We start from the raw sequence: 26,499 nt of genomic DNA, 5'->3' as shown, positions 1-26,499 counted from the left end.
GAGGAGGAAGACCCTGGAGGAGAAGGGGGGGAGGAGACCTCGCTGCTGCTGCTGCTGCTCCTGCTCTGTGCCACCCTCTTGTCGCCCCCTTCGAGGCAAGGCCTCGAAGGGGGTGAGAAGAGGAGGGTGGCCCACAGCAGCAGCAGCAAGGTCTTCCCCCCTTCTCCTTCTCCTCTGGGCTCTTCCTCCTCCTCTTCTCGGTTTAAACACCTTCAAATGGAGAGGAGGAGGAGGAAGACCCTGGAGGGGAGGGGGAGACCTCGCTGCTGCTGCTGCTCCTGCTCTGTGCCACCCTCCTCTTCTCGCCCCCTTCGAGGCCTTGCCTTGCCTCGACGGGGGCAAGAAGAGGGGGGTGGCCCAGAGCAGCAGCAGCGGGGTCTTCCCCCCTTCTCCTCTGGGCTCTTCCTCCTCCTCCTCCTCTCGGTTTAAGCACCACCAAATGGAGAGGAGGAGGAGGAAGACCCTGGAGGAGAAGGGGAGGGGGGAGACCTCGCTGCTGCTGCTGCTGCTCCTACTCTGTGCCACCCTCTTGTCGTCCCCTTCGAGGCAAGGCCTCGAAGGGGGCGAGAAGAGGAGGGTGGCCCACAGCAGCAGCAGCAAGGTCTTCCCCCCTTCTCCTCTGGGCTCTTCCTCCTCCTCCTCCTCTCGGTTTAAGCACCACCAAATGGAGAGGAGGAGGAGGAAGACCCTGGAGGGGGGGGGGGGACCTCGCTGCTGCTGCTGCTGCTCCTACTCTGTGCTGCTCCTACTCGGTTTGAGCACCTCCAAATGGAGAGGAGGAGGAGGAAGACCCTGGAGGAGAAGGGGGCTGCTCTACCTTTAATTTTCACTAATTGGTGTTTCTTTTTTTTGGGGGGGGGCGCCAAAATAATGTTTGCTTACCATTGAAAATTACCTAGGGCCCGTCCTGCTTGTGGGCTACATGATTCATTCACGGATCCATTCATTCATGGAAAAGAGAGGGGAAAGGCGCCTTAAAGGGAGCGTTGGGGGAAGGGAGCGAGGCAGAGAGAGAGAGAGAGAGAGAGAGAGCAGGACGCCTTTTCCCTTCTCCGAGGTGGAAAGAGTTCCGCTCAGGAAAGTTAACGAGGGCTATTTTCTGCTCGCTGGCCATTGACAACTCCGCGCAGGGAAGAGTCAACCTCCTCCTCCGGCTCTCAATCGACATGTCAATATAGCAGCTGTCGCGGCTCTTCTCCAGAGCTTCTGATTGGCCGCCGATGACATCATTCCCTCCGCGGCGGAGGGCGACCCGAGCTGTCCCTTCAGCGGCCAAAAGGAGAAGGCCCCGCCCCTTCGCCCTCTCTCCGCCAATCGGCGTCCTCCCCGCGCGGGGGGCCCGAGCGGCCTCCGAATGCGAGCCCTGATTGGCCTGACGCGCCGCCTGTCCCTCCTCTCGCCCCGCCCCTTTCCCCAACCTTACATTTACAGTGGTGGCAAAAAAGAGAAAGTATGTTGCAGCGGGAGATCAATGAAGGCGAGTGAATGGGGGGCTGGATGCGTAAATCGATAGCCGTCGCCGAGCGCCAGGTGCGGAAGAGAGAGCTTGCTTTATGAAGTAAGTGGGGCAACTTTGGGGCTCCTTAGAATAGGTATTTCAATAGAGCCAATTTACTGCTGCGTCCTTCTTTCTCTGGGTGCATCTACACTGGAGAACTAACGCAGTTTGGGATCATTGGGGGTGTAAACAAGCTCTTTAGTCCTCACTGCCAAAAGTATTCAACTACAAACCCCAGGATTCCATAGCATGGAGTCATTGCAGTTAAAGCGGTATCTAACTGCGTTAATTCTGCGGTGTAGATGCACCTCCAAGTCTAAACTCGCGCCCATTTCCCTTTTCTTGATTTTTCCCTCCCTTGTTCAGAATTGCTGCAGTATTTGAGGAGGAGGAGGAAGGCAAACGGGGTTTGGAGGATCAGCATCCCTTCCTTGTGTGTGTATATATTTGTTATATATCTCCCCAATATATATATATACACACACACACAAGGAAGGGTTATATATAGATCCTGCTTTTCCAGGTCTGAAAAGCTCCTTGCCCTTTTTGGTCAAGATCCCCAACAGGCTGTGAAGCCAGAAAAGGCTGACCTTCTTGTTGTTGTTGGCTGGGATCCTTTTAAAAACAAGCCCAACATAAACAAGCAACTCCTGACTTCATGGCTTGGCTGGAAAGATATGCCCGGTGCTGCTGCTGCAGAGATGCAGATCTCCCCAAATATCCTTTGCTTGCCTGAATGGTTGATCTTATCCGGCCGCCAGACAGGCTTGGTAGGAGGTTTGAGCAAGGTCTCTGGTCTTCCTGGTGCCACACGTGATTGAGTTACAAAAGTAACTGCTCTTCGCTGCGTTAATTTCAAGGAAGGTTTTTGTACTATTCCATTCCATCCTCCTTCCTCTTAGCTTTTATATCCCTCCTTCTGTTTTGTTTTGGTTTTTGAGGTTCCTCTGTGTATGTGTCACAGAAAGAGGGAACTGGGAGAGATTTGCCAGTCTCTCAAAACAGAATCATAGAATTGGAAGAGACCTCGTGGGCCATCCAGTCCAACCCCCTATCAAGAAGCAGGAAAATCACATTCAAAGCACCCCTGACAGATGGCCATCCAGCCTCTGTTTAAAAGTCTCCAAAGAAGGAGCCTCCAACACACTCCGGGGCAGAGAGTTCCACTGCTGAACAGCTTTCACAGTCAGGAAGTTCTTCCTAATATTCAGATGGAATCTCCTTTCTAGTAGTTTGAAAGCATTGTTCCATGTCCTAGTCCAGTGGTTCTCAACCTGTGGGTTCCCAGATGTTTTGGCCTCCAACTCCCAGAAATCCTGGTAAACTGGCTGGGATTTCTGGGAGTTGCAGGCCAAAACAGCTGGGGACCCACAGGTTGAGAACCACTGTCCTAGTCTCTAGGGCAGCAGAAAACAATTCTGCTCTCTCCTCCCTATGACTTCCCCTGACATATTTATACATGGCCAACGTCTCCTCTCAGCCTTCTCTTCTGCAGTCTAAACATGCCCAGCTCTTTAAGCCACTCCTCATAGGGCTTGTTCTCCAGACCCTTGATCATTTTAGTCGCCCTCCTCTGGACACATTCCAGCCTGTCAACATAAGTAGAAATAACTCATAAATGGAGCAGAACTCATTTTCTGTGTTTCAGGGTCCCTTACCTTGTATGAAACTGTGAGGCAGTTTCTCCCCAAATGGGTCAGAACTATTATTCTACATTGCCAGCCCAAATGTATAATGATGATGTTCAACCTATATATGCTCCTAATTACAAAAGCATTGGTGATCCCTGCTTGTTGTCTTCTGATAATGTTCCATCTTAAAAGATTGGAAACAAGATATGTTTGTTTCCAGAGATATATAAACCCAATTTTTCTAGTTTCCAACAGACCTTACAACCTCTGAGGGTGCCTGTCATAGATGCAGGCAAAACATCAAGAGAGAATGCTTCTGGGAACATAGCCATACAGCCCAGAAAACTCACAACAACCCAGTGATTCCGGCCATGAAAGCCTTCAACAATATAAGATTTGCTTGTATTTGCCTTCAAATTGCCTTTCAACTCATGGCAATCCCATGCATTCATTAGGTTTTCTTAGGCAAGGAATACTCTGAGGTTCTTTTACCAGTTCCTTGTCGAATTATTGAAAAGTACAATATCAGAAGGGATTCACATCCCTTTAAAACACAGAGGGTTTGGATCACTTTAAAAAATCACATTCTTTTTAATTAGGTTGAGCTTCTTATGTTATGAATGGGGACCTCACACGTTCCGATGGGAGAAGCAATAACAACTCTGCTTTAATTTTCTATGCTATCTGGTAGTCGATCCTGCTTCAAGCCAAGCAAGCTTATTCAAACATAAGTTCCTTTCAGTTCAGTGAAAATGTCATTTTGGATCATTTGTTTAGTATATCAACCTTAAGATATCGAGCGGATGATGTAATGCCTTTTTTTGGAAAAAAAAATAGTCATTTGACTGACCTCAATTGGACTATGCCAAATGTCAATTTAATGTTATAGCACTAAATGCTGCCATAAACAAATACCTTTCATAGTGAATGGGTGGAAAGGGAGAGCTTCTAACCATAGAAGGGATCTCAGATTTTTGGTGGGGAGAATATTCTCTTGCTGCCTACCACATGTAAGGTGTGAGCAACAAGAAGGTAAAAAGTAGGATTTTTCTTAACACTTGGATCTTCCTGAGCTGTCAGTGTTGGATGGTGGTGTTAGCATCTAAAGAAAGTGCCGTTCTAAAATAACCCTTCTGCTCAGGAGGGATGCAAGGCATCATCTGTTTCTTATCCCCTTGTTCTTTTCAGTTTGTGTTTAGTGGAGATCTTTTTGAGGATGTTTATAATATTATTTATTTACTGCATTTATATCCTGCCCTTCTCACCCCGAAGGGAACTCAGGGCGACTCACAACAAATACCAAAACAAAACCATCAGTTTTTGAAAATGGCTTGCTAGGGGGAAAGTTATAACATACTCCCTGTCCAGAACATTAGGAAGAACTTCCTCACTGTGAGAGCTGTTCAGCAGTGGAACTCTCTGCCCCCGAGTGTGGTGGAGGCTCTTTCTTTGGAGGCTTTTAAACAGAGGCTGGATGGCCATCTGTTGGGGGTGCTTTGAATGCAATTTCCCTGCTTCTTGGCAGGGGTTTGGACAGGATGGCCCATGAGGTCTCTTCCAACTCTATGATTCTGTGTATTGCCCTGCGTTGTTAGCAACAAACTGGTAGTTTTAGAGCCATCATTTGCAGAAGGCAGTAAAATACTCAGGGGAAATATCTTTTGTATGATGGAATTCATTCTCTTAGAGTGCAAGCAAACTGATCTTTTTTGCTGGGATTGTTTGATGCTATCTGTTCTGCAGGCTCTTTCCTTGTTTCCCCTACTACCATGTAGATTAATTAGGTTATTCTTCTCAGGCCTATACATTTAAAAGAAAACCCAGATGACTGAAACTGCAAATAATTAATTCTGCAATGTGTATAGATTATGTGAATTAAATCTGCATAATCTCTCCTCTTTTGCATAGCTTGTTATATAATGTTTACTATTTTGCAACTTTTTTCCTGTTGGAAGGGGAGGGCAAGAAGCTATCCAGGTCACTGAAGCCCTCCACTCTGGAGAAAGCTTATTCAGCGGCTCTTATGGCTTTTGAGACTTCACAGTGCATTGCTTGCTTATACTCAAGCATAACTTTGCTGTTGCAAGAACTACAAAGCTTCTCTTTTCACTTCAATGCAAGCTGTGATACTTAAGCAGTGGAATTTGCACAAAAGTATATGCTTTCCCTGTGCATCACATTCCCTGTTGTAGATTACCTTAGTGGGGAAGTTGAAATGGGTGAACTTCTCACACATTTTTGTAGTTAGTATTCTATGATCTGTTTTAGAAAGTGGCACAGATATAACACTCCTGTTCTAGGCCAAGGAACAATAGATAGTCAAAATTCCTCCATTTCAGTTGGTGTTATGCAAAAAGAGCTCTTGGATTAACTGTGTTGGGAAAGATTGGGAGAATCCGTGGCCTTCCAGATATTGATCAGTGATACCCTCATAATCCCTGATTTCTGCCAAGCTATCTAGGGCTTGGTGCAATACAACAACATCTGGAGGGCCATGTTTTTCCCCATCTTAATGCTATCCAGGTTTAAGGCTGAAATCTATACATCATGAAATACCTATTATTCTTGTGGTGGTTCTGATGGCTGTTTTTCCTTTTCAACAGAGAGAGATTGAGTTTCTTTTGACTTGCCATTCTCAGCCTCCTCATGCCTCCATCTCCACTAGACGACAGGGTAGTAGTGGCACTCTCCAGGCCTGTAAGACCTCAGGATCTCAACCTTTCCTTAGACTCCAGCTACCTTGAACCCGCCTCTTCCACCAGCGAGAGCCACGTGAGTCTCCTTAGCACCGCTGTCGTGTCCCTCAAGGCTGCTAATCTCACGTATATGCCCTCATCCAACGGCTCTGCCCGCTCCCTGAGTTGTGGATGCAGCAGCGCCAGTTGCTGCACTGTGGCAACGTACGACAAGGACAATCAGGCCCAAACACAAGCCAGCACCAGCAGCACTTCTGCCAACGTAGGAACCTCGACCACGTGCCCTGCGAACCAAATGGTCAACAACAATGAGAACTCTGGCACTTTGAGTCCCTCAACTGGAGTAGGGAGCCCTGTCTCAGGCCCAACAAAACCCTTGGCTAGCATCAAAATAATCTACCCCAATGACCTGGCTAAAAAAATGACCAAATGTACCAAAAGCCATCAAGGGCCTGTGATCATTGATTGTCGGCCTTTCATGGAATACAACAAGAGCCACATTCAGGGAGCTGTTCACATCAATTGCTCTGATAAGATAAGCCGGAGGAGGCTTCAGCAGGGCAAGATCACTGTCTTGGACTTGATCTCTTGCCGAGAAGGCAAGGACTCCTTCAAGAGGATCTTTTCCAAAGAAATAGTTGTTTATGATGAGAATACCAATGAGCCAAGCAGAGTAATACCTTCGCAGCCATTGCACATAGTGCTGGAGTCTCTTAAGCGAGAAGGCAAGGAACCTTTGGTTCTAAAAGGTATTTATAACCATTTTTTCTGCTACTTTCCCTGATCTTTATAGTGTTATGAAGGCTTGTTTTATCATGCCAACAAAAGGTAAATACTTTAGAGATTGTTATATCACTTCATAAACAGAGGAGAGAATATATAAAGGAGAATGAGATTTTGATGTTTCTTTTTAGTTTATTTAATGATAATGTAGTTGCGTTTAACACAGTGTCGTTCCTTTGGACTAATAAGCTTTCATAAGATGGCAAGTATGCCTTTGAGTTTCGTAGAACTCTTCTCAGGATGGATTGTTAACATATAATGTCTGGATCTTGTGGTGGTAATAGGCTTCTTGTTTCACAATATTGTGATTTACACAGATATACTATTTGACAGAAACAAATGAAAAATTTCCATGTTGAGAAATAAAATAGAAAAAAAACCCATGATAATTTAGAGTCCTTGGCAGTAAGCAATAACTTGAAATCTCTTGTAAGTCAAGTGGAAAACAGTATGGTAACCCTGATATTTGCAGTGCCAGAAATCGATTTGAGAATGTGCCCAAGGTCCAAAATCAATAGAAGTCAACTTAGGTAATGCTAATATACCCAGAGGCATGGGCATCTCCAGGGGAAGGGGATTTGGTCACACAATTGTTTTGTGAGGAACTAGGCTGCTCCATCCTAACTCTGTTTGCAGCCAATAACAGAAGTCAAGCCATAACTATGATTGGCACATTTGTTTTTTTGTAGAAGGAACTTCCTGGTTCATTTTAAGCTTTTGTTTTATTTTCCCTGGTTAGGAGTGGCTCACAGAGTACAATTCAGAAATCCAAAATTTTGTATAGATATGGCTAGCCATGTTGTACAAAATTTTGCTTTTACATTTTTAAAAAAAAAAAAAATCCAGCACAGCTAACAACCAGGAAGGCTGTTCAATTTAGTATCAAATATTCAATTCTTTTTTTCCTGCTCTACTTGATGAATGTTCTTAAAATTATCCTGCTAGTGTAGTTAGTCCACTGTGATGGGTATGTATATGGGTGGGGCCAGCTGTGGTTGAGCGAACATTGGTTATGCAAGTGCTGCAAACCTCTGTTGAACCTAGTATGGTTACATCGATTTGTTTGAAGGTGGGATGTTATAGTGGGTGACACCTCTTTAGTGCAGTCTAATGTGGTTGAATTTCCTGGTTTGTTAGATATATGGTGTCTGTCAGTGTTGACTGTAATAACAATGAAACTGATTTAATATTGGGGCAGCACAGGGTTTTGCTGATCTGCTACCTAGAACTGATAGTAGCAATATTCTATGTATTTTAATGAGACCTGATATTTATCAATGGATTGTTGTGTAATAAATAAAATTCAATTAATCTAGATTAAGATCTGTTGGTAGGAAAGGTGAATAAACACATTTCATGTGTCATTTTAGGTTGTTGTTTCTTTTGATCAGGTAACTATCTAGTAGAATATAATGAATGTACAGGGTTGAATGGTTGGGGAAAGAACAATAGTTCAAGGCTACACCACATTTTAAGTAATCAGAGTGTCCAGAGTTCACTTTTTGGCGCCCTAGAAAGATACTGGAGATTAGGGGGCACCATTCTCTGAAGCCAAAATTGGCCAGCGTAGACCATGTATTGAGTTGGATGGAGTAATGGCCTGACTCAGTTTAAAGCAGGTTCCTGTGTTCCTGTAATATAGAAGTATGAGCAAGGGTTAATCAAAGGTTGAAAATCTGATATATCACCTCTTTCTGAAGGGCAAGGATAAGCAAGATAATGACCATTAGAAGGTTTTAGTTATTCTCCCCCAGGGATGTAATAAATAAGAATTCTGCCCCCTTAACATTTTACTCCAGTGCCCAAATTTCTAGCCATTGCAATAACTTAAAACTTTAGTGAAATATTTAGAATTAATTTTAAAAACCTAAAGAAATGAGGGAAACAGAGTTACAAAAATAATGGGAACACAGCAAATATTTGGAAGTGAAGGACAATTTCATTGACAGACCAAATTCTTGCTTGTGGGTAAAAGCCTCCCAATCCCAATACCTACACAGCCAGATTTTCCCAAACATCAGTCTATATTATTATTTTAAGAATTATGTGTAGTCCAAGAGATAGGGTGGGCACGTGGTTGGCTACTGTTGTCTTAAGGAGAAGTAGTAAAGCACATGTTGTAACTTAGAGATCCCAGTTTCATATCTAGGTGAAGGTTATTGAGTAGCAGGGCTGAAGAAGATATGACCTAAACTCTGGAGAACTGCTCCTAGCTGAAGTTCATTTTCAGTATCCATAAGCTACTTCCTAAAACCATGTCCTTACAAAGCAGTGTAGAGAAGATTATGATACAATAGGTGATGATTACCAAGATGAAACCTACTTTGAATTTCACAAACCTTTCACATTATCAAGGAAAATCTCCAGGGATAATATCAAAGACCTGTACTGAAGCAAGTAAGCTCAAAGGAGCCAGTAGGGAATTTGTATAGCTGGGGATCACCACCATGAAAATCCAGCACTTAGTAGCCTCATCATTTTAATAGTGGGCTCCAAAGCAGGACAGCTGAATGTATGACCACAACTAGATAATTAATGTCTTTGTTAGATAACAGTGGTCTGTCTTTGTGAAAAACCACCTTCTATGATATTTCCCCATGTTTTTATATAGTACTTGGAGGACATTCCCATCATTATTTGGTGTGGAATGGTTTATTTATCTCAAGGCATAGATTTAGTGTAAAACTGTTAAATTGAGTTTTTAATATTCATCATCGTATATCCAATTATCTGACAGTCAATCTCATTGTCTCTGACTTCTGAAAAGACACATAGGATTGTACTGCTGCCCCCCCCCCCCCAGCTCTCTGAAGACTTTACAGATATCCGTGTCCTCTAGCTTATTTGTCTCCTCAATACTTCTCTTGTAATTGTAACAAACCTCTATAGTGGAGAAAGTTGGATATTACTAGAAACTCCACATGCAATTAAGGACTCTGGGTAATCAAGGTTCATGATTACACATGAGCTGAGTTTGGAAAATAACTAACTTGGATGACAACTCCTAGGCTCTTCCAGCCAGCATGGCAGCTGGTACTGTTGGCTGAGAGATTCTGGGAGTTATAGTGAAAATTTTCCAGATGCTGCACTGGAGCTTCCATGGATTCATATGTTCTGTCTCTCATGATTGGTTGGGAGGGGCTGTGCACTCCTCATGCATTAAACTTGTGGCTGAGTAACCTTCCTGTTGTTTGTTTCCATGAGTAACCCTTGAGCAGAGTTCAATGTTATGTAGGGCTCTAAACTTACATCTCCATTCTCTAGGGTTGTCAGGTCAAGCCTATTCCAGGACCAGAGGTATCAGAACCCAAAACAAAGATCTAGGGATGACACCTTGTGAAGCCTCAGAAGTCTGACTTTTTCTGATGATGTTAAGCATCGACCATGGTTACTCAGAGTATGCAATTTAAATAAAAACACCACCAAGTCTAACCAATGAAGCCAACACACACACACTTCAAGGCAGTGCTCTCACTCTGGGATAACTTCTCTTCACTCTAAGGACAAGAGAAGAAGGACCAGGCCCACGAATTGGGAAAGGCTCTCAGATCTCTAAAGTCTTCTTTCTTCATGAACACAACATTTTCATTTTCAGGATGAGGACACAATGTGACATAAAATCCCAAAGAAACTTTATTTTGTGTTTAGTTCTTCTTAGCTTTGCCATTGGAATTGCTACCATTTTTCCCTAGTGCTTTTGTGCATAAACCACCATCAAAACACTGTCTTTTGTCAAGATTCTCCTTTCTCCTCAACTACTTGGGTTTTTTTAGGGTTTTTTTTTTAAAAAATCCATCTGCAAGAGGGGATTAAAAGTATGAGATAGGATTCCTATAAATTATGGGATGGAGAAGCAGAGGAGTGCTGAATAAAATCCACAACCCTCTTCACTTTAGGTCGATTTTGACTTTAAAGGCCCTACATCTATAGTTTTCTGAAAAACAATTGCTAGGGAAGCTACCAAAGAAAATAAAAATGTCCCTCTATTTCAAACACTCCATAAAACATTGTTTAATGTTCATCTCTGTCTTTCTATACAGTCCGTGGCATGTATTTACTTTTTGTAGCTTTCTCTGCACTGACTTCTGAAATAGAACATGGAAACTGACCATAAGAGGAAGTGTTGAAAGTGGGAATGAAAAAAAAAAAAAACAACCAAACAAACTAGTGGGATAGCCTTGTTTCAAAGCAAGCCAGACCGCTTTGCAACGGTGGACAAACAATGGACCACAAGTTGCATGTAGCTCCCCATAACTGTTTTTGTACCCTAAAGGGTCTCTGCCTCTGTTTTTTTATTTTTTGGGCCTAAAATGAGAAATAACACCCCATATCCTTATGTGGTGTGTGTTGAATTTTGTTGCATCCTCCCCAACTGTTTTATACCAGGATTATTTTTTTTACCAAACTATAAGTGATATCTAGTCACTTCCAGAATACACAAGGAGCCTTTCTAAGGAGTGTCAGTGTTTTCTGAGATGGAAAGTAAAATGATCTCAGAGATTCAATTGGCATTGTGACCTCTGGAAGTTGCCCCTTTGTGTTTCATATTATATCTTTTCACACTTCAAGCACTGATGAAAAATGTGTTTGAGGGGTCTGGTGTGCTTGGAAAAGCTGCTGTTTTTAACTCCAGCTTCTCAAATACCCCAACCGGCATAGCTATGGGATTCTAGAAGTCGTGTTTCTGAAAGAAACTTTCCCAAGCTTAGCTTGCTTGCTTGCTTTCCTTTCTTCCTTCCCTCCCTCATACCACACATGTTGCGTATTATGTAAGAATATTAAATAAACTGTTTCATCTCACTTTGGACATGGTTTGTTGCCTTCCAGATCTTCTCATTTATTCAGAAGAATTTACTGTGTGGGGTTTGGGGAGAGAAAAGGAAGCTGTGCATGGGCATTTTTGGTCCCCTGGGTAAACATCTAAAATGAGGTGCTCAATGTCTGATCCTCCAGTTGTGGTTGGACTGCCAATCCCAAGAAATCTCACATCTGGAAGGCTAACCACCCCCAATCTACCTCTGACCTTTATACCTTGCAGATGTAACATCTGACCCTTCATCCAAATAGCCTTAGTCCATGCTTGAATTCTTTTAGCAAAACTTTTAAATACTTCCACTTTGAGTTTTCTGGTGAAAGAGTGTTATATATGTGTACTAAATAAATGTCTCCCCTGACAAGCAAAACAGGGGCAGTCTTTTATTAGACATAAACATATGGAGCTTATGCATGAGCAACTGGAGTCCTAATTACTAAAAGTTGTACCAGCTAAGAATCCCACTATATTTAGTTTCAGCTGAGGCCAGGACAAGTTCATTGCATTGTTTTAGTGGTTTGCGTCTTTAGCTTAGGAAGAACAAGTAGGACCATGCTTTGAGAATCTAGGTGACAGATAATAGCAGGTGTTAACTGCTTCTCAAATGGATGATTTTCTCCAAACAATTTTCATAGTCTCAAAAGTGACCCAACAATATATAATATCTTTAAGCCCATGTTTTTCTGGGCCTCTTGGCATATTAAGGTTCCAAAGAACAGGGATTTCAGTAGAAAGTGTATATGATGTCTGAAATATCACAAGAAGTCCAAACCCTTAAGGGGCAAAAAGGCTCCATGGAGTATAAGATACTAAAGTTGAGTTGCCTCTTAGGTTGCCAAGTCCAATTGCATCATTTGCAATCCCAAACATCACCCAGAAAAAGCTACGTTAGCCCTGTTCTGAAGCTAGGTGTTTTAAAATTAGCCCAAAGCATTAAGCAGTTAGATTTAAGTTTGAGAAGTTGGGGGGGGGGGGGGAGAGATTATTACTTTTTCCTCCTCTTCTGCCAGCTAGGAAAAAAAATGTGGGTAGAGATCAAGGGATTAATAACAGCAGGGATTTTTAAAATTTCTTTTAAACTAAATGATGGCATCTGGGGATGTGTGGAGAAAGAATGAATAGTAGCTGTTAAAAAAACACTGGCAACATCTCTTTCCTCTCTCTGTCTTTTTAAAAATGGCCATTACTGGTAAAGAACAACAAATTAATCCCCCTTTCTTATCCCAACCTTGTTTGGAAGTGTTGAGCTGGACCAGGGATATGGGTTAGAATCAAGCTGTGCGCTTCAGCATCTGTTTACTTGCAGTGGGGGGCAAGGGGGGGAGGATGTGGGAGCAGAAATGGAGAGAGAGAAGAAGAAAGAGAAAAGAGAAATGGAGAGAGAGGGAGAGGTGTTTGTTATTCAATTTCACTTGTCAGATGGAATTTTTTCCATCATGCTTCAGTAGGTCTTAATGCTCTGCATGTGATGCAATTTTTGTTTTTAGAGATGGAACTAAAACTGAAGCTGGGCTATAAAGCCTCCCTTGCTTTTTATGTTGAGTGAGACCCTGGCTCAACTGCGATCTTGTCATAATTTATGGCTGGCCCATCTGATCTTCCCTGGTTTATGTTTGTAAACATTGGTTGCTAACTGCCCCATCCAAGTCTGTCCCTCTCCAACTCCCTCCTCCCTCCCCAATGATCCAGTGCCATGTTCTCCATGTTTGGTGCTGCCTGTTAAAGCAGGCGGCTCTGTTGCCATTTCAGTGGTACAGTGTCACATAGAGGAGAAATTGATCAGAGTACAGCCCCACCCTCCCACCCGGATTAAATTACAGGCTTAATTTACATCTCTGGCTGGTGACCTCCAACAAATATATATTCCTGTTCCAGACGTCTGGTGCTTTCTGCTGGCATGTGTCGTGTGAGTGTTTTTAAGTGTACAGAAATGTAGCAATGCTTACAAAATCAACTTTTTTTTGTTAAGATACGTTTAGAACATATCCTTTGGAAAACATGCTTGAAAGTATGGATTCATTAATGATGTCTCCCACATGTTTGCCCTTCCTTGAAGATGGGCAATGGCTCTCAACTTTTGGTCCTTCAAAATATGCTGGAACTTCATTGCCTAGGAGCCACAGCCAGCATGGCCAGTGGTGAAGGATTCTGGTCCTTAGAAGTCCAAACCATCCGGGGGATGAAAATTTAAGCTGGGAAAGTGTACCTTTTAAACTGCAAGTCTCAGATATCAGACAGTGTGACCAGTTATAGTTGGGAATTGTGGGATCTGTAGTTGAAAAAAAAAAGTAGATTTTCCACACTCTGAGAAATATTGCCCTAGGAATCCCACATTAACATGTTCTTTCTATCTCTTTTTCTCAGCAAAGGCAATTATTATGTCAGGTAACTTAGACCTGAAGAGAAGTTATTTTCTCTTGGCTGCCTGTTGTGTGTAGATTTGAACCCCAGTCTTGTATCTGATTTGGAGACTGAGACTCCATTTTTAAAACAAGAACTTTTTTCAGAGAATCTTTTGGAATGGCTCATGAGAGGTTATAATGTATATTTAGGTTAACACGCCTATTTGTTTATATATGAAATGATCCCAAAACATGAGAACTGTCTATGTTGATTTGAGCCAAATGTGTGTGCTGGCTGCTGGACCTTGGAACCCATGTTTAGTTCTAGAGGAGCCTGTCCGTATCTACTTTGTGGGATGCTGTATTGAAAAGGACAGGTGCCAGCAGCGTGGCTTCATTCTGGATTCTGGCCATTGTGCAACTTGGTTGCAGTGTTGATAGATAACATGTTGACCTGTAAATGGTTACAAATTTGTGGAATACTTTATAGTCCCATTCTTATAAGGTAAACAGGCACTAAATATTTCTTGAGTCTTGTTGCCCTTGTAAGACAGGTATGATAGGCAGCGCCCTGGGGGAGATGATGTAATATAAGCACACAGACTCTTTCTCCTAATAAACTGATTTTTTATGTTGATATTTCCAAGTGAAACTTTGTATTTCAGATGGAATCCAGTCCTCAGTCATAAACAGGGACCAAGTGGAGAAGGTGGCCAGTTTTAAGTTCCTGGGTGTCACTGTTAAGGAGGAACACTCATAAAGCAGCATTGGTTAAGAGGTCTGAGACTTCTTTTTGATAAATATTTTAAAACATTTTCTAACATACATATTGATAAAATAATTCAGCAAGTAAGAAGGGAAAAGAATAGGGGGAAGCATGGGTCGCAGTGTAGGGATGGAAACCGTTCAAAGACTACCTTATTTAAGTAAAATTTAAAAATAAAAATATAGGTCTCTAACAACAAAGAAGATCAACCTGCAGAGAAAACAAAAAGTAGAGATGAAATAAGGTGAAAAAACAATAACAGTTTTAAAAAGAAATCACAACAAAGAAGATTGGAAGACCAAGAATCTGACATCCCTTTTTTCCTGCCCATGCCCCAAACTTACCCTTACAGCCTACCCCTTATATGATTGCTCCTTTAGACCCCAGGAGAACTCTCCATCTTTCCCATGCCTACACTACTTGAGACTGCTAAGGCCCCTTCCACACAACTATATAAAATCCACATTATCTGCTTTGAACTGGATTATATGGCAGTGTGGACTTAGCTAATCCAGTTCAAAGCAGATAATGTGGATTATCTGCCTTGATATTCTGGGTTATGTGGCTATGTGGAAGGGCCCTATGTAACTAACAACTGAAAACTGCTGGTGACTTTTTACTGCAGTGCTATACAGAGTGTCCTAACCTACTGCATCTGTGTGTAGTTTGGCAACTACACAGTGGCAGGTAGGAAGATGCTCCAAAGGGTCAGAGAATTATTGGTTGCCTTCTCCTGTCTTTAAAATAACTTTATAGGTTCCACAGCCTTAGGAAAGCTCAAAAATCATTGGGGATCCATCTCAACCAGCATATTCTATTTTTTTAAAATTATTATCATCTGGCAGACAGTACAGGGTGACAAAAGCAAGGACAAACAGAGAGTCAGCTTTTGTCCTAGAGCTGGAACTATATTGAACTCCATGGCTTCGCATTGATGTGGCATTGAGGGCTATGCAGTGGTGATGGGAGTGTGGCGGGATGTTTTGTGATGCGTGCTGGGGAAAGCATTTAATTTTGTTGTGCAATGAGAATAAAGTTATTCGATTCTATTCTCCACTGTGATTTTAGATTGCCCTGTTAGTCTACTTTGTCTTGTCCTGATCCTTTCTCTCTGTTGATGGCCTTGAGATATTAATCCAATTGGTTTAATTTCATTGCCCATGGGTCATGATCACAAAGGAAGTGATGTAAGCAGAGGAATCTACATCTAATTTCTACTTTTAAAGTGGTTTTTAATCTGATATGTTTAAAAAAAACCCGCTTTTTAAAAACATCTTATTTTACTGGAGCCCCCGGTAGTGCAGTGGGTTAAACCCTTGTGCCGGCAGGACTGAAGACCGACAGGTCACAGGTTCGAATGCGGGGAGAGCGCAGATGAGTTTCCTCTGTCAGCTCTGGCTCCCCATGCGGGGACATGAGAGAAGCCTCCCACAAGGATGGTAAAACATCAAAACATCCAGGTGTTCCCTGGGCAATGTCCTTGCAGACGGCCAATTCTCTCACACCAAAAGTGACTTGCAGTTTCTCAAGTCACTCCTGACATGAAAAAAAAAACTCTGATTTGCTGACCACATTAACTTAATTAGCATTGTGAGAACAAATGTGGAAATCCAAAGAGATAGTAGCAATGGCAGACTTCAAGAATGGGCATTAAATGGCAGTGTAAGCAAGTTCAAAGGGTAGTCATGGAGGCAAAATCACTTGAAGAAAAATATGCACCAACATACTTTAGTCAATATGGAAAATGAAGAAATAAGATAAAATGAATAAATATATGCTCACATCAAAGGCAGGGAGGATACCTAGGGACAGAAAAAAAGTATAACTGAGATTTGATTAAAATCAGTCTGAGAGATTATCATATCCCTAGATGTGGAATTATTCTTTTAATGTTGTGGTCTTATGAGATCTGATATGAATTGTGAATGACAACTCTTTGTAAGAAACAGAAGAATAAGAGGTGGTTGGGTGTCAAAGTCAACGTGCCAACCAGCTAGCTGTACTTTTGGACTGAGTCAGCCTAGCAGTGCTTGCAACTGTTCCTAGTATATTTCCTTTTGATTAGGTCTCCCCACTTTTTCATTCTAAAGAACAGTTGGGCCTTGTGAAAATCTTTTTACAAAAAGAAAAATACCCCACACAAACAAAACCAGTTTCTCAAGTGGATTCCTTTCTTAGAACATCATGCTTTTCTCCCTCCTGCTCTAGATATAGAACTAAAGAGAGTAATCTATGCTGTGATGTTAGTAAAAGGACAGCACATTTCTTGAAAAACCAGCTTTCTTAATATTTTTTTTAAAAAAACCAATTTGTCATCTTAGTTTATTAACTCTGGTGTTGCTCTGTATGTTGAGTCTGTGGCAGTATTTGTCATCTATGAACTTTCAAGACTACGTTAGTTTACCAACTGCCACTTTGCTGGAGCACAGTGCAGGGACTGAAATTGGCTATGCCCTCCTTCCTCTCTTGGTAGCAGATAATGAAGTTGCCACCATGATTTGATTAGCCTTAACTATGATTTTGTGCTTACATCAGCATCTGACCCAACCTGTTAGTACTGGTTGATACTCTCCTTTAAGCATGGCACACTGTTTTGCCAAATGTGATTGATAGTAGGAGCCAGTATTGCATATTGTTTTAACTCTGGACACCATAAATCAAATCCCAGCTCAACCATAAAAACTACTGGGCAAGTCATACACTCCCAACCTCAGAGGAAAGCAATGGCAAATCTATTCTGAACAAATTTGGCCAAGAAAACCCCGTGATAGCCTTGCATTATAGTCTCCCTGGGTTGAAAATGAAAGGGGTTATTTCAGTATATTTTTGATAAATATTTACCAAATGTTTCAAACCTATTTGTATTTAGGATAGAAATAAATTTAGATTTTAAAAAAACTGAATGCAGGAGGGGCTGATACACAGACAGTCACCATCCAGGCTTGGGGTTTAGATGACTTAATACAATAGAGTTTCACCTATCCAACATAAACAGTCCAGCAGAACATTGGATAAACGAAAATGTTGGATAATAAGGAGGGATTAAGGAAAAGCCTATTAAACATCAAATTATGCTATGATTTTACAAATTAAGCACCAAAACATCATGTTTTACACCAAAGTAACAGAAAAAGCAGTTCAATACATAATAACATTATGTAGTAATTACTGTATTTATGAATTTAGCACCAAAACATCACAATGTATTGCAACAGCTGTGGATCTGGGCAGGAGGCAGACTGTGTTGGATAATACAGAACATTGGATGAGTGAAGGTTGAATAAGCGAGACTCTACTGTATTTTAAAATCAGAGTTTGAATATCTGTGTTTTAAGTTATGGTAGCAGGTGTCTATGTCTTTGATTCTGACTAGTTCAACAACTTTAACATCTATGTGTCAGGCAGGAGCAACATGGCCCTCTCTTGAAGCGGGAAATTTTAATTCATGCCAATGAGGAAGAATTTAGTCTCCATTCATTTTTTGAAGAATTTGTGCCAACATTTGTAAATCTTACTGTATAAAGAACTTGAAGTTAAAAATATTCCAACATAATAAAACAAAATTGGCAAGATTTCTGCATCTCTAGTTAAGAGGGACTATGGTTAATATTCAACATGGTTGTATATGGGATGCTAGATGAGGTTAAAGAGGAATATTGATGAGTACAGAAGAAAGAAAAATAAAACAACTTGGAGAACTGACCACATGGTAGGAGATATTTTTTTCTTGTCAGGAACGACTTGCAGTCAAGTCGCTTCTAGTGTGAGAGAATTGGTTGTCTGCAAGGATGTTGCCCAGAGGACGCCTAGCTGTTTGACCAACCTTGTGGAAGGCTTCTCTCGTGTCCCCTCATTGGGAGCTGGAGCTGACAGAAGGAGCTCATCCGTGCTCTCCCCGGATTTGAACCTCTGACCTTCAACCCTGCCAACCCATTGTGCCACTGGGAGATATGGCAGGTGAATGATTATGTTCCTTTCCACACAGCCATTTTACCCAGAATATCGAGGTAAATAATGTTTTGAATTGAGTTATCTGAGTCCACATTGTCATATAATCTAGTTCAATGTGGATTTTACACACTTGTGTGAAAGGGGCCTATGATTGCAAAGGGTCTACAAAATATTTGTGTATTATTCTGTTTATTGATATACTATCACTTAGATATGGGGAAGACAACTATACATTTTGTATTGTGTCTCTCCTGTGTACATACAAAGATGCTACACAAAGCTGGTTTCTTACATGAAGGACCAGTCCTTATCAGAAGGAGGCTGGCAAGTTATTAGGCGCAGTATACTCTTTCTGTGGAAAGAAAGTAAACACAATGATGAAATCTCATGGGAAAGCCTATTAAAGTAGCTTCTGTTTATGCACTTTCCAATATGGGTGATCAGTAGACATGTTTGGCAGACCTTGCTGAGCTACACACTTTCAAGGCCAAACAAGCTGATAATGTAGGGTGTTAATTTACTATTCGCCCTTGATCCCTTCAAATACAGCTCCGACTCTGTCCTTCCTCTTCTTCTTAGAAGAACTGGAAGAACAGAGTCAGAAGTCTATTTTGAAGGGATCATCCTCTCTCTCCAACTTACATGGAACTGGAGAGCAGTCCGAACTGTAATTGAAGGGATAAGGAATCTCTCTCCTAAAAGGAACTCTGCTGTAAGTCCTTATATTGGAGGTATTACCAAGTCTGATGTCTTGGCACTTTTCAGCATCTGTGTGCATTCTGAATGCAGGAGCCAAGGCTCAATACAATGTGCTAGTGACTAAGTAGTTGTGTATGTACTGTATATATGTGACTTCAAGTTACTGGTTGACTTATGGCAACCTAATGAATTTCATAGTGTTTCCTTAGGTAATGAATACCCCAAAGTGTTTTTGCCAGTTTCTTCTGCTGGAATACAGTCTGGTATTCATTAGTGGTCCCCCATTCAAGCACTAACAAGGACTGACTCTACTTGGCTTCTGAAATCAAACCTGGTCCCTTTAGGATATTTAGGCCGTTGTTCTAGGAATAATGTTTCTAATAAAAAGGGCACCTTAATTAAATTGATTTTTAAACTAAATCAATTGACTTATGTTGGAATTTCATCATGAATTGAATTCCAGAAATGAGATTAATTAATTAAATGAGAAGCAGTGCTAAAGAGCCAGCAAGTTTTACACTTGACATCTGATTCTTTATTCAAAGCTTAGTTCTCTTTTTGCAAAACTATTTCTTGCTTGTTGTTAACATATTTATGGAAGCTGTGTTTGCTATGCAACAAAATATAACAAATTGCACCAAAAATGGTAAATTTATTGGGCAAACCTTTTTAAAAAAACAAAACAAAACATAACACACATCAAGAATTTAAAGCTCCACAGGCTTCTTCATCAGGCAAAAATATTAAAATTTTACAGGAGAAGAAAAATGATTACGTTGGAGGCATAGGTCTACATTTTGTCTTAATTGTTTTAAGATTTTGTTTTTCGTTAGTTTTCAGGGTTTGGGAATTGCACTGTTAAATTCAGGACACTTATTCAGGAGTAGTTCTAGTTGGATGGATCATGTTAAGGGATCCACATGGGAATCCGTGAAGAAATGAGAGGGGGAAGGAGATGCAATTATAAAGGAAAGGGAAAGCAATCACAATGTTCTTGAAGGGTTTAGTAAAAAATGATATTGAAAAATTAATGCAGCTATTTCTTTCAAAAGCTCAAAACAGGGGCAGGGAGGGTAAAATTGTGGACAATATTTGACTCTCCATCTCAAGGCTTTTAATGAAAGATTTAACTTAAATTTAAACAGCAATTTTAAATAAACATATTAGCTATTCTTTCCTTCCAGTGTGTGCATCTGTCTATCTATTTTTCCTATTAAGTAACAATTATTTTCTACTAACCTTTCTGTATATCTGAATCAAATACTCAGTGCAGATGCAAAACAGTAGCATAGCCTAATAGTAGAGCATATAACTATCTCTAGTTCAGATTTCAGGCTATCAGCATTAGCTTTCCCCTCACAGTATTTGCCCTTGGTGGCGCAGTGGGTTAAACTCTTGTGCTGGCAGCACTGCTGACCGAAAGGTTGGCGGTTCGAATCCAGGGAGCAGGGTGAATTCCTTTCTGTCACCTCCAGCTTCCCATGCAGGGACATGAGAGAAATCTCCCATAGGATAGTAAAACATCTGGGTGTCCCCTGGGCAACATCCTTGCAGATGGCGAATTCTCTCACACCAGAAGCAATTTGCAGTTTCTCAGGTTGCTCCTGACACAAAAAAATCTACCAGATGGGTTGGCATGCAATCCCCATCATCCAAACTGTTGTCATTGACCCTATAGGTCAGTGGTTGCCAACCTTTTTTGACCAGGGACCATTTGAACAGGGAGCATTTCAACAGAGACTACTCTCCAACATTAGTACCAAAAGGGTTACCAATCAGTTTTTGGTCAACTTTAGATTCAGTTTGGTTATTTGGAGTGCTGATAAAGAAAATTGCATTGAATAGACCACATCAGATTTAGTTTCTGATACAGAAAATATGCCATCCAGTAGTCGCCATCTGCTCACTGGTAATCCACAGACCACAGGTAAGGAACCACTGCTATATGTCATGATGGTAAGATCTGAGGTACATCACATCTGGAGAACACCAAGTTGGTCAAAGATGGTACTTTAATTAGTGAAGTCAAGAGTTGTACTAATTTTCTGTGTTCTGTTGCTCTGTGATTTTTGTCAATGAATGTGGTATAATTATGAGTGACTATGCAGCTATTCTCTGTGTTGATTAAAACTGCACAGTTACAGCAGTTTGATACCACTTTAACTGTCATAGGCCTATCCTATGGAATTCTTGAATTGTAATGACTTAAGTGCTTAAAATTCTCTGCTAGAGAGAATTCAGTAGTTTATGAGGGTGTGTAGTGAACTGTGTTGATACCACATAATCTAGTTTTAATGTTCACTTTTTAACATAATCACATCAAGTTGTCCATATTTTTTTTCAGAATGCTACAGATGATCTAGGTAGTCTTAAGTATAAGAATGTGGAGAGTTTTGCTACATCCCAACATTTCAGATTGAATCTGTATGTGACAAAAACTTCCTTGCCATTGAGCAGAACATATAGGTTGGCTGTTCATCCTGGTGTGCTTATAGCCATCCAGGAAACTGCTTATTAAAGGATCACATGTACCATTACTTGGCATCTTAGGAGCTTCTATGTCTTCTTCTTACCCACGGTAACACTAACCATGTGCCACTTTGTGCTTTTCTACATCCTACTGAGGTTGGCTGTCTCTCCACCTTCTAAGCCCTGTCCAGGTTTAGTAATGTTAAAACATTGCTCTGAACATTCATTTTCCTCCACCGAATACTTGATTGCTTCTTTCATTTTTAAATGGAATATGCTTGTGAAATGACTATCAAAACACACATTCCAAATTAAAGTGGTGAGAGCATAGCATTTTATCCTAATGACTATCACTGTCACTGTATCTGTATAACGTAATGCATTCTGAACTTGATTTAAAAGGCCACGTCTTGCTGGAACAAGAGATTCAACTAACGTCTCTATCTTAGGCAAGTACAGTGGGCCTTTGCTATCCACTGGGGTTTGGTTTCAAGACCCTCCTGTGGATATCAAATCAATGATGCTCTGTTCCCATTATATTGCATAGTAACATGATATTCTTTATATAAAATGGCAAAATGAAGTTTGCCTTTTGGATTTTTCCAAAAACATTTTAACACTGTGGATGTAGAATCTGTTGATACTGAGACTTGACTGTTTTGGCATTTCCTTTTGTTCTGTGTTAGATAGGCCTTCTTATGGTTGTCTGCTATCCTTATTATGGATTGGGGACTTAATGGGAAATTTTGGGTAGGAACTTGAGAAACAAGTATGAAATGGTGTCTTTTTCTCGGAGTGCTCCATGAGAATGAGGGAGGGAGAGAAAGAGAGGGAGAAGGAGCAACACAATTAACAGCATTTGGGGACCATGGATAGGGATACCGTTATGATGAGCATTTGCAGTTCAGAATTTGCTCTGTAAATATCTTCCTTTTCTTTTCCTTACCTGTGAGTGTACTTACTTAGGCAATCCCTTGTTGTCTGAGTAAGACTGTCCTCCAAGTGCGTTGTCCTGGCGATGGGTACATAGGTGACTGTGGAGCCCTATTCTTGAGCTGCATGTTCTCCTGCAGAGGACATCGGCTTCCAGGTGGAAAGCGGTCCTGGTAGGGGTTGGCTTGACATGTCTTCCTCTTGGCACATTTCTCTCTTTTGCCCTCCATTTGTGCCTCTTCAAATTCTATAGCACTGCTGGTCACAGCACTGTCTATGCCACAGTTTTTAAGGTTGGCTTTGAGCCCATCTTTTAATCTCTTCCTGTCCTCTAATATTTTTCTTTCTTGAGTTTGGATTAGAGTAACTGCTTTGGGAGACAGTAATCGTAGAAAGATGTAAGTGTAGAAAGATGCTCTCTAAGGCCTTAACTAAGTGTGGCTGTTGTAAACAGCTTTGGCTAAACTGCCCACTTCAGGGAAAGCAAGCATTCTCTGGCGTTCAAGAGATCCAGATCTCTAAATCCATCTGAAGGGAGATTCTTATTTTGCCCCTTTTCCAAATTGCTGAATGTTGCCCTTTGTGTTGCCTTAACACCCGCCTAATCCCCCACATGACAGCACCAGCTGCTGATTCTGTTTCCGAATGAACACTGCAGTGAAGGGCGGGCAACGTTGCATTAGATACCAACACCCTGCTGGCTGGCTGGCTGAAAGGGGGGGGGGGGGAGGTGGAGAGAAAGAATCAGCAATAAAATCCCCGAATGGACAGATTAATGTTTCATCCGAGTTCCTTTCTAAGTGCTCAGTGCAGACATGTGTGCTGACTAAGTCTGTGCAAAAAGATAAAACAACTTTACCTTATGGGGAATGTGTGTTAATGGCTTATCCTTTGAATTTTTCCTCTCTCTATTTTTTTGTGGGGGGATTTTTGAGAGTGTAAATATTTCACATAGTACATATATGCATTCATTTGTGGATTTTGCAGCTATCAAGATATACTGATTTAAAAGCCTATGCCAACCTCCACTCAAGGAACCTGTATGTCTGAGAGGTTCAAATATGTTAGATAGGCATATAGAGTCAGCCCTCCACATTTGTGAGTTTCCCTTTTTCTGAATTTGATTATTCGCTGAAAGTTAGCCATAGAGATTCTTGGAGAGAATACTTCTCTAGGCATTTGTGGGTCCTACAGCACGATTCCATGGTCAATGTCCTGTGGAATTTGACTCTAGAGTTCTATTGGAGGACTTAGGGAAGTGCTCTCTCAGGCTTTAAAAAATGTATTTTTTAATTCATAGTTTTTCGTGGGAGTCCGGCACTCTAATTCTAGTGATTGTGGAAGGCAAACTATATAGGGATTGAGCTAAAATTCATTTGAGTAATCCTTTTGAACACTCAAACTCAAAGGTTGGCAGAGGATTGTGTTCTCCTTCAAACCTTGATGGAATACAATTCCCATTTTCCCATACTCATACAAATGGGAGTTTCAGATCGATAGTATTGATCACTTTTCTTGCTTGAATGATCCGTTCTCTTGCCTGAAAGAATGTACCCTAATGCACACTTTAATTCAGTTGAATTTAGGCTGAAAACAAAAACAGGAGTGGTTTTTGTCCTTATGACTTGCTTGTTGACTTTTTGAAAGGTCCAGTTGCTCTCTGGAGATATGGTTGCTGGGCTTTGTAGAGATGTGTTGAGATCCTGTAGATCTGGTCTTGGGTGAGAGGTATAGCAGCTGCTGAAAATTGTTTCTTCTTCTCTGTGTCTGCAGTAGAGCAACAACACTTGTGATCTGGCTTCATTTGTTCATGGCTGTAATGTAGTCCTGGAGGGTCGTTCTGTGTACCCAAAGAGCTTGCCATCTAAATTTTGTCACAAGGAAGACAATAGGAGAAGCCTGGAAAATTCATTTAGTTTAGTTTGGCTTGGCATGTATGAGTTTAGTACCTAAGGGGAAAGCATAGTTTTGAAAGTGATTTAAAGTCCATCACAAAAGATGGAGTAGAGAGAAGGCAACAAGAGAGAGAAAGAGGACAGGGTTATTTGAGAGCACAGGAGATCTGCAGGTGATAAAGGGTGCATCTACAACAGGCACGGGCAAACTTCGGCTCTCCAGGTGTTTTGGACTTCAAGTCCCACAATTCCTAACAGCCTACTTGCTGTTAGGAATTGTGGGAGTTAAAGTCCAAAACATCTGGAGGGCAGAATTTTGCCCATGACTGATCTATAATTTGATATCACTTTAACTGATGTGGCACAATGCTATGGACCCTGGGTTTGTCGTTTGGACAAAGGAGGCTAAAGACCTTGTAAAACTACAGCTTCCAGGATGCCACAGCATTAAGCCATGGCAATTGTAGTGATGGCAAATTCTACTGTGTGGCTACACCATAAGAGAAGAAGTGGGACCATAAGGAAACTCATCAGGCAGTGCCATGCTAAGAGTTTCTCTGCCCCTGTTCCAACTCCATTGGCTGTTTGTTGTAGGGTATAAGAAAAATCCTAGCACTGTGCTGTCATGTTGCTTGAAAAGACAGGAGAAAGCACAGCTCGCCCTTAGTAGCAGCAGCCACAACTGAACTGAGCCAAGATATTTTGCTTCAAGTTGAGCATCCAATGGCACATCTCCAGCCAGCCAAGTCAAGATGCATAGTCCCCAAAGTGAGGCAAGATATTTTTTGGCACATGAACCAGAAAATTCCATAAACGGTTCTTATCTCTGGCAGTAAAAATACAGGATCAGCAAATCAAATAACTTTGTGTGATACCCCAGATTTGCTGCTTGCTGAGGTTTCCTTGTCTTGCCTGATGGCAGAATCATCTGACCCTGTATCTCCTACAGCAACTAGCTCTGGGGTGACTTCAAGATGGAGGGGCAATTTCTGTCCTCAGGACATTGTGGGGGCTGCAGACTACCAAAATGAAGACCACAAAACTAAAATAAAATGTAATTTAGTGGGAAGAACAGACAGGAAGGAGGAAAACTTTGGTCCTTCCCAATAGGCTCAAACAAAAAAGTAAACACCTTTCATAACTCATTAAGAATCTTTGTTATGCTGACCACACCTATGTTGCTTGGCTACTGATTTTCATCTGTATTATGTTGGACAGATACACACACAGATTCAGGGGGGTTAGCCTGAAGCCCATTTCAATGGAAATTTCCATTTTTGGAAGATTCCAGGTGAGGAGGTCACCCTGTTCTGGGGTCAGAAAAGGATCAGTATGCAAAACTGAAGCCTAAATAAAATAGTCTTGGGGGTTGCATGTCACCCCAGGATAGATTGTGCTCATCTATGTCCTGCACCCATTTAATAAAACTAGTTGTCTTATGACCAATTTCATTAGATGAGATTTCCTCATGGCTAACTTTAGTTGGATTGGGACCACAGTGCTTACTGCTGGAGTGAATAATATTGAGTAATGTCCAAAACACTATACAAATGGAAGATCTGTACAACAAAAAATACGTGACACTGCCCCAGCCCTGAGGCATATAATCTAATTTAACTTCCATTTGAATTGCATGCATGCATATGTAACTCATAACATGATACAATGTGATTGTGATTTTGGTAGTAAAACAAGGCAGGAACCGATTTGGCTAAGGATAGAAAGAATATCTGAAAATATGGAAAAATGTCAAAAACGTGTTTCCCAATTGGGGAGAAATTCTGATGAGGTGAATCCTGGGCTGCCCATAATCTTGTGACACAAATGAATCAATAGTAATAATAATAGTAATAATAATAATAATAATAATAAACAACTTTGTTTATACCCCACCACCATCTCCCTGGAGGGACTCGGGGCGGCTAACATGAGACCAAGCTCAAACAATTACAATAAAGCAAAAGTACATATAAAACAGATAATAACATCAAATAAAATGCTTAATAATAACATAGTAATGAAA

General features: G+C 41.2%; 1 protein-coding gene across 1 annotated transcript in view; it reads left to right on the top strand.

The window, feature by feature from the left end:
• Positions 1 to 1,412: 1,412 nt before the first annotated feature.
• DUSP10 (dual specificity phosphatase 10) overlaps positions 1,413 to 26,499 on the top strand; it is a 63,321-nt gene continuing 38,234 nt past the window's right edge. Inside the window, exons 1-2 of the mRNA XM_060754221.2 lie at positions 1,413 to 1,558; positions 5,733 to 6,574. Coding sequence (XP_060610204.1) covers positions 5,776 to 6,574 — 799 coding nt within the window. The 5' untranslated portion in view covers positions 1,413 to 1,558; positions 5,733 to 5,775. The remainder of the gene's footprint in view (positions 1,559 to 5,732; positions 6,575 to 26,499) is intronic.

This window comes from Anolis sagrei, chromosome 1 (assembly GCF_037176765.1).
Source record: "Anolis sagrei isolate rAnoSag1 chromosome 1, rAnoSag1.mat, whole genome shotgun sequence".
Lineage (NCBI taxonomy): Eukaryota > Metazoa > Chordata > Lepidosauria > Squamata > Dactyloidae > Anolis > Anolis sagrei.
Note: the sequence above shows the minus strand (reverse complement) of the source record. Positions and strands in the feature narration are given on the sequence as shown.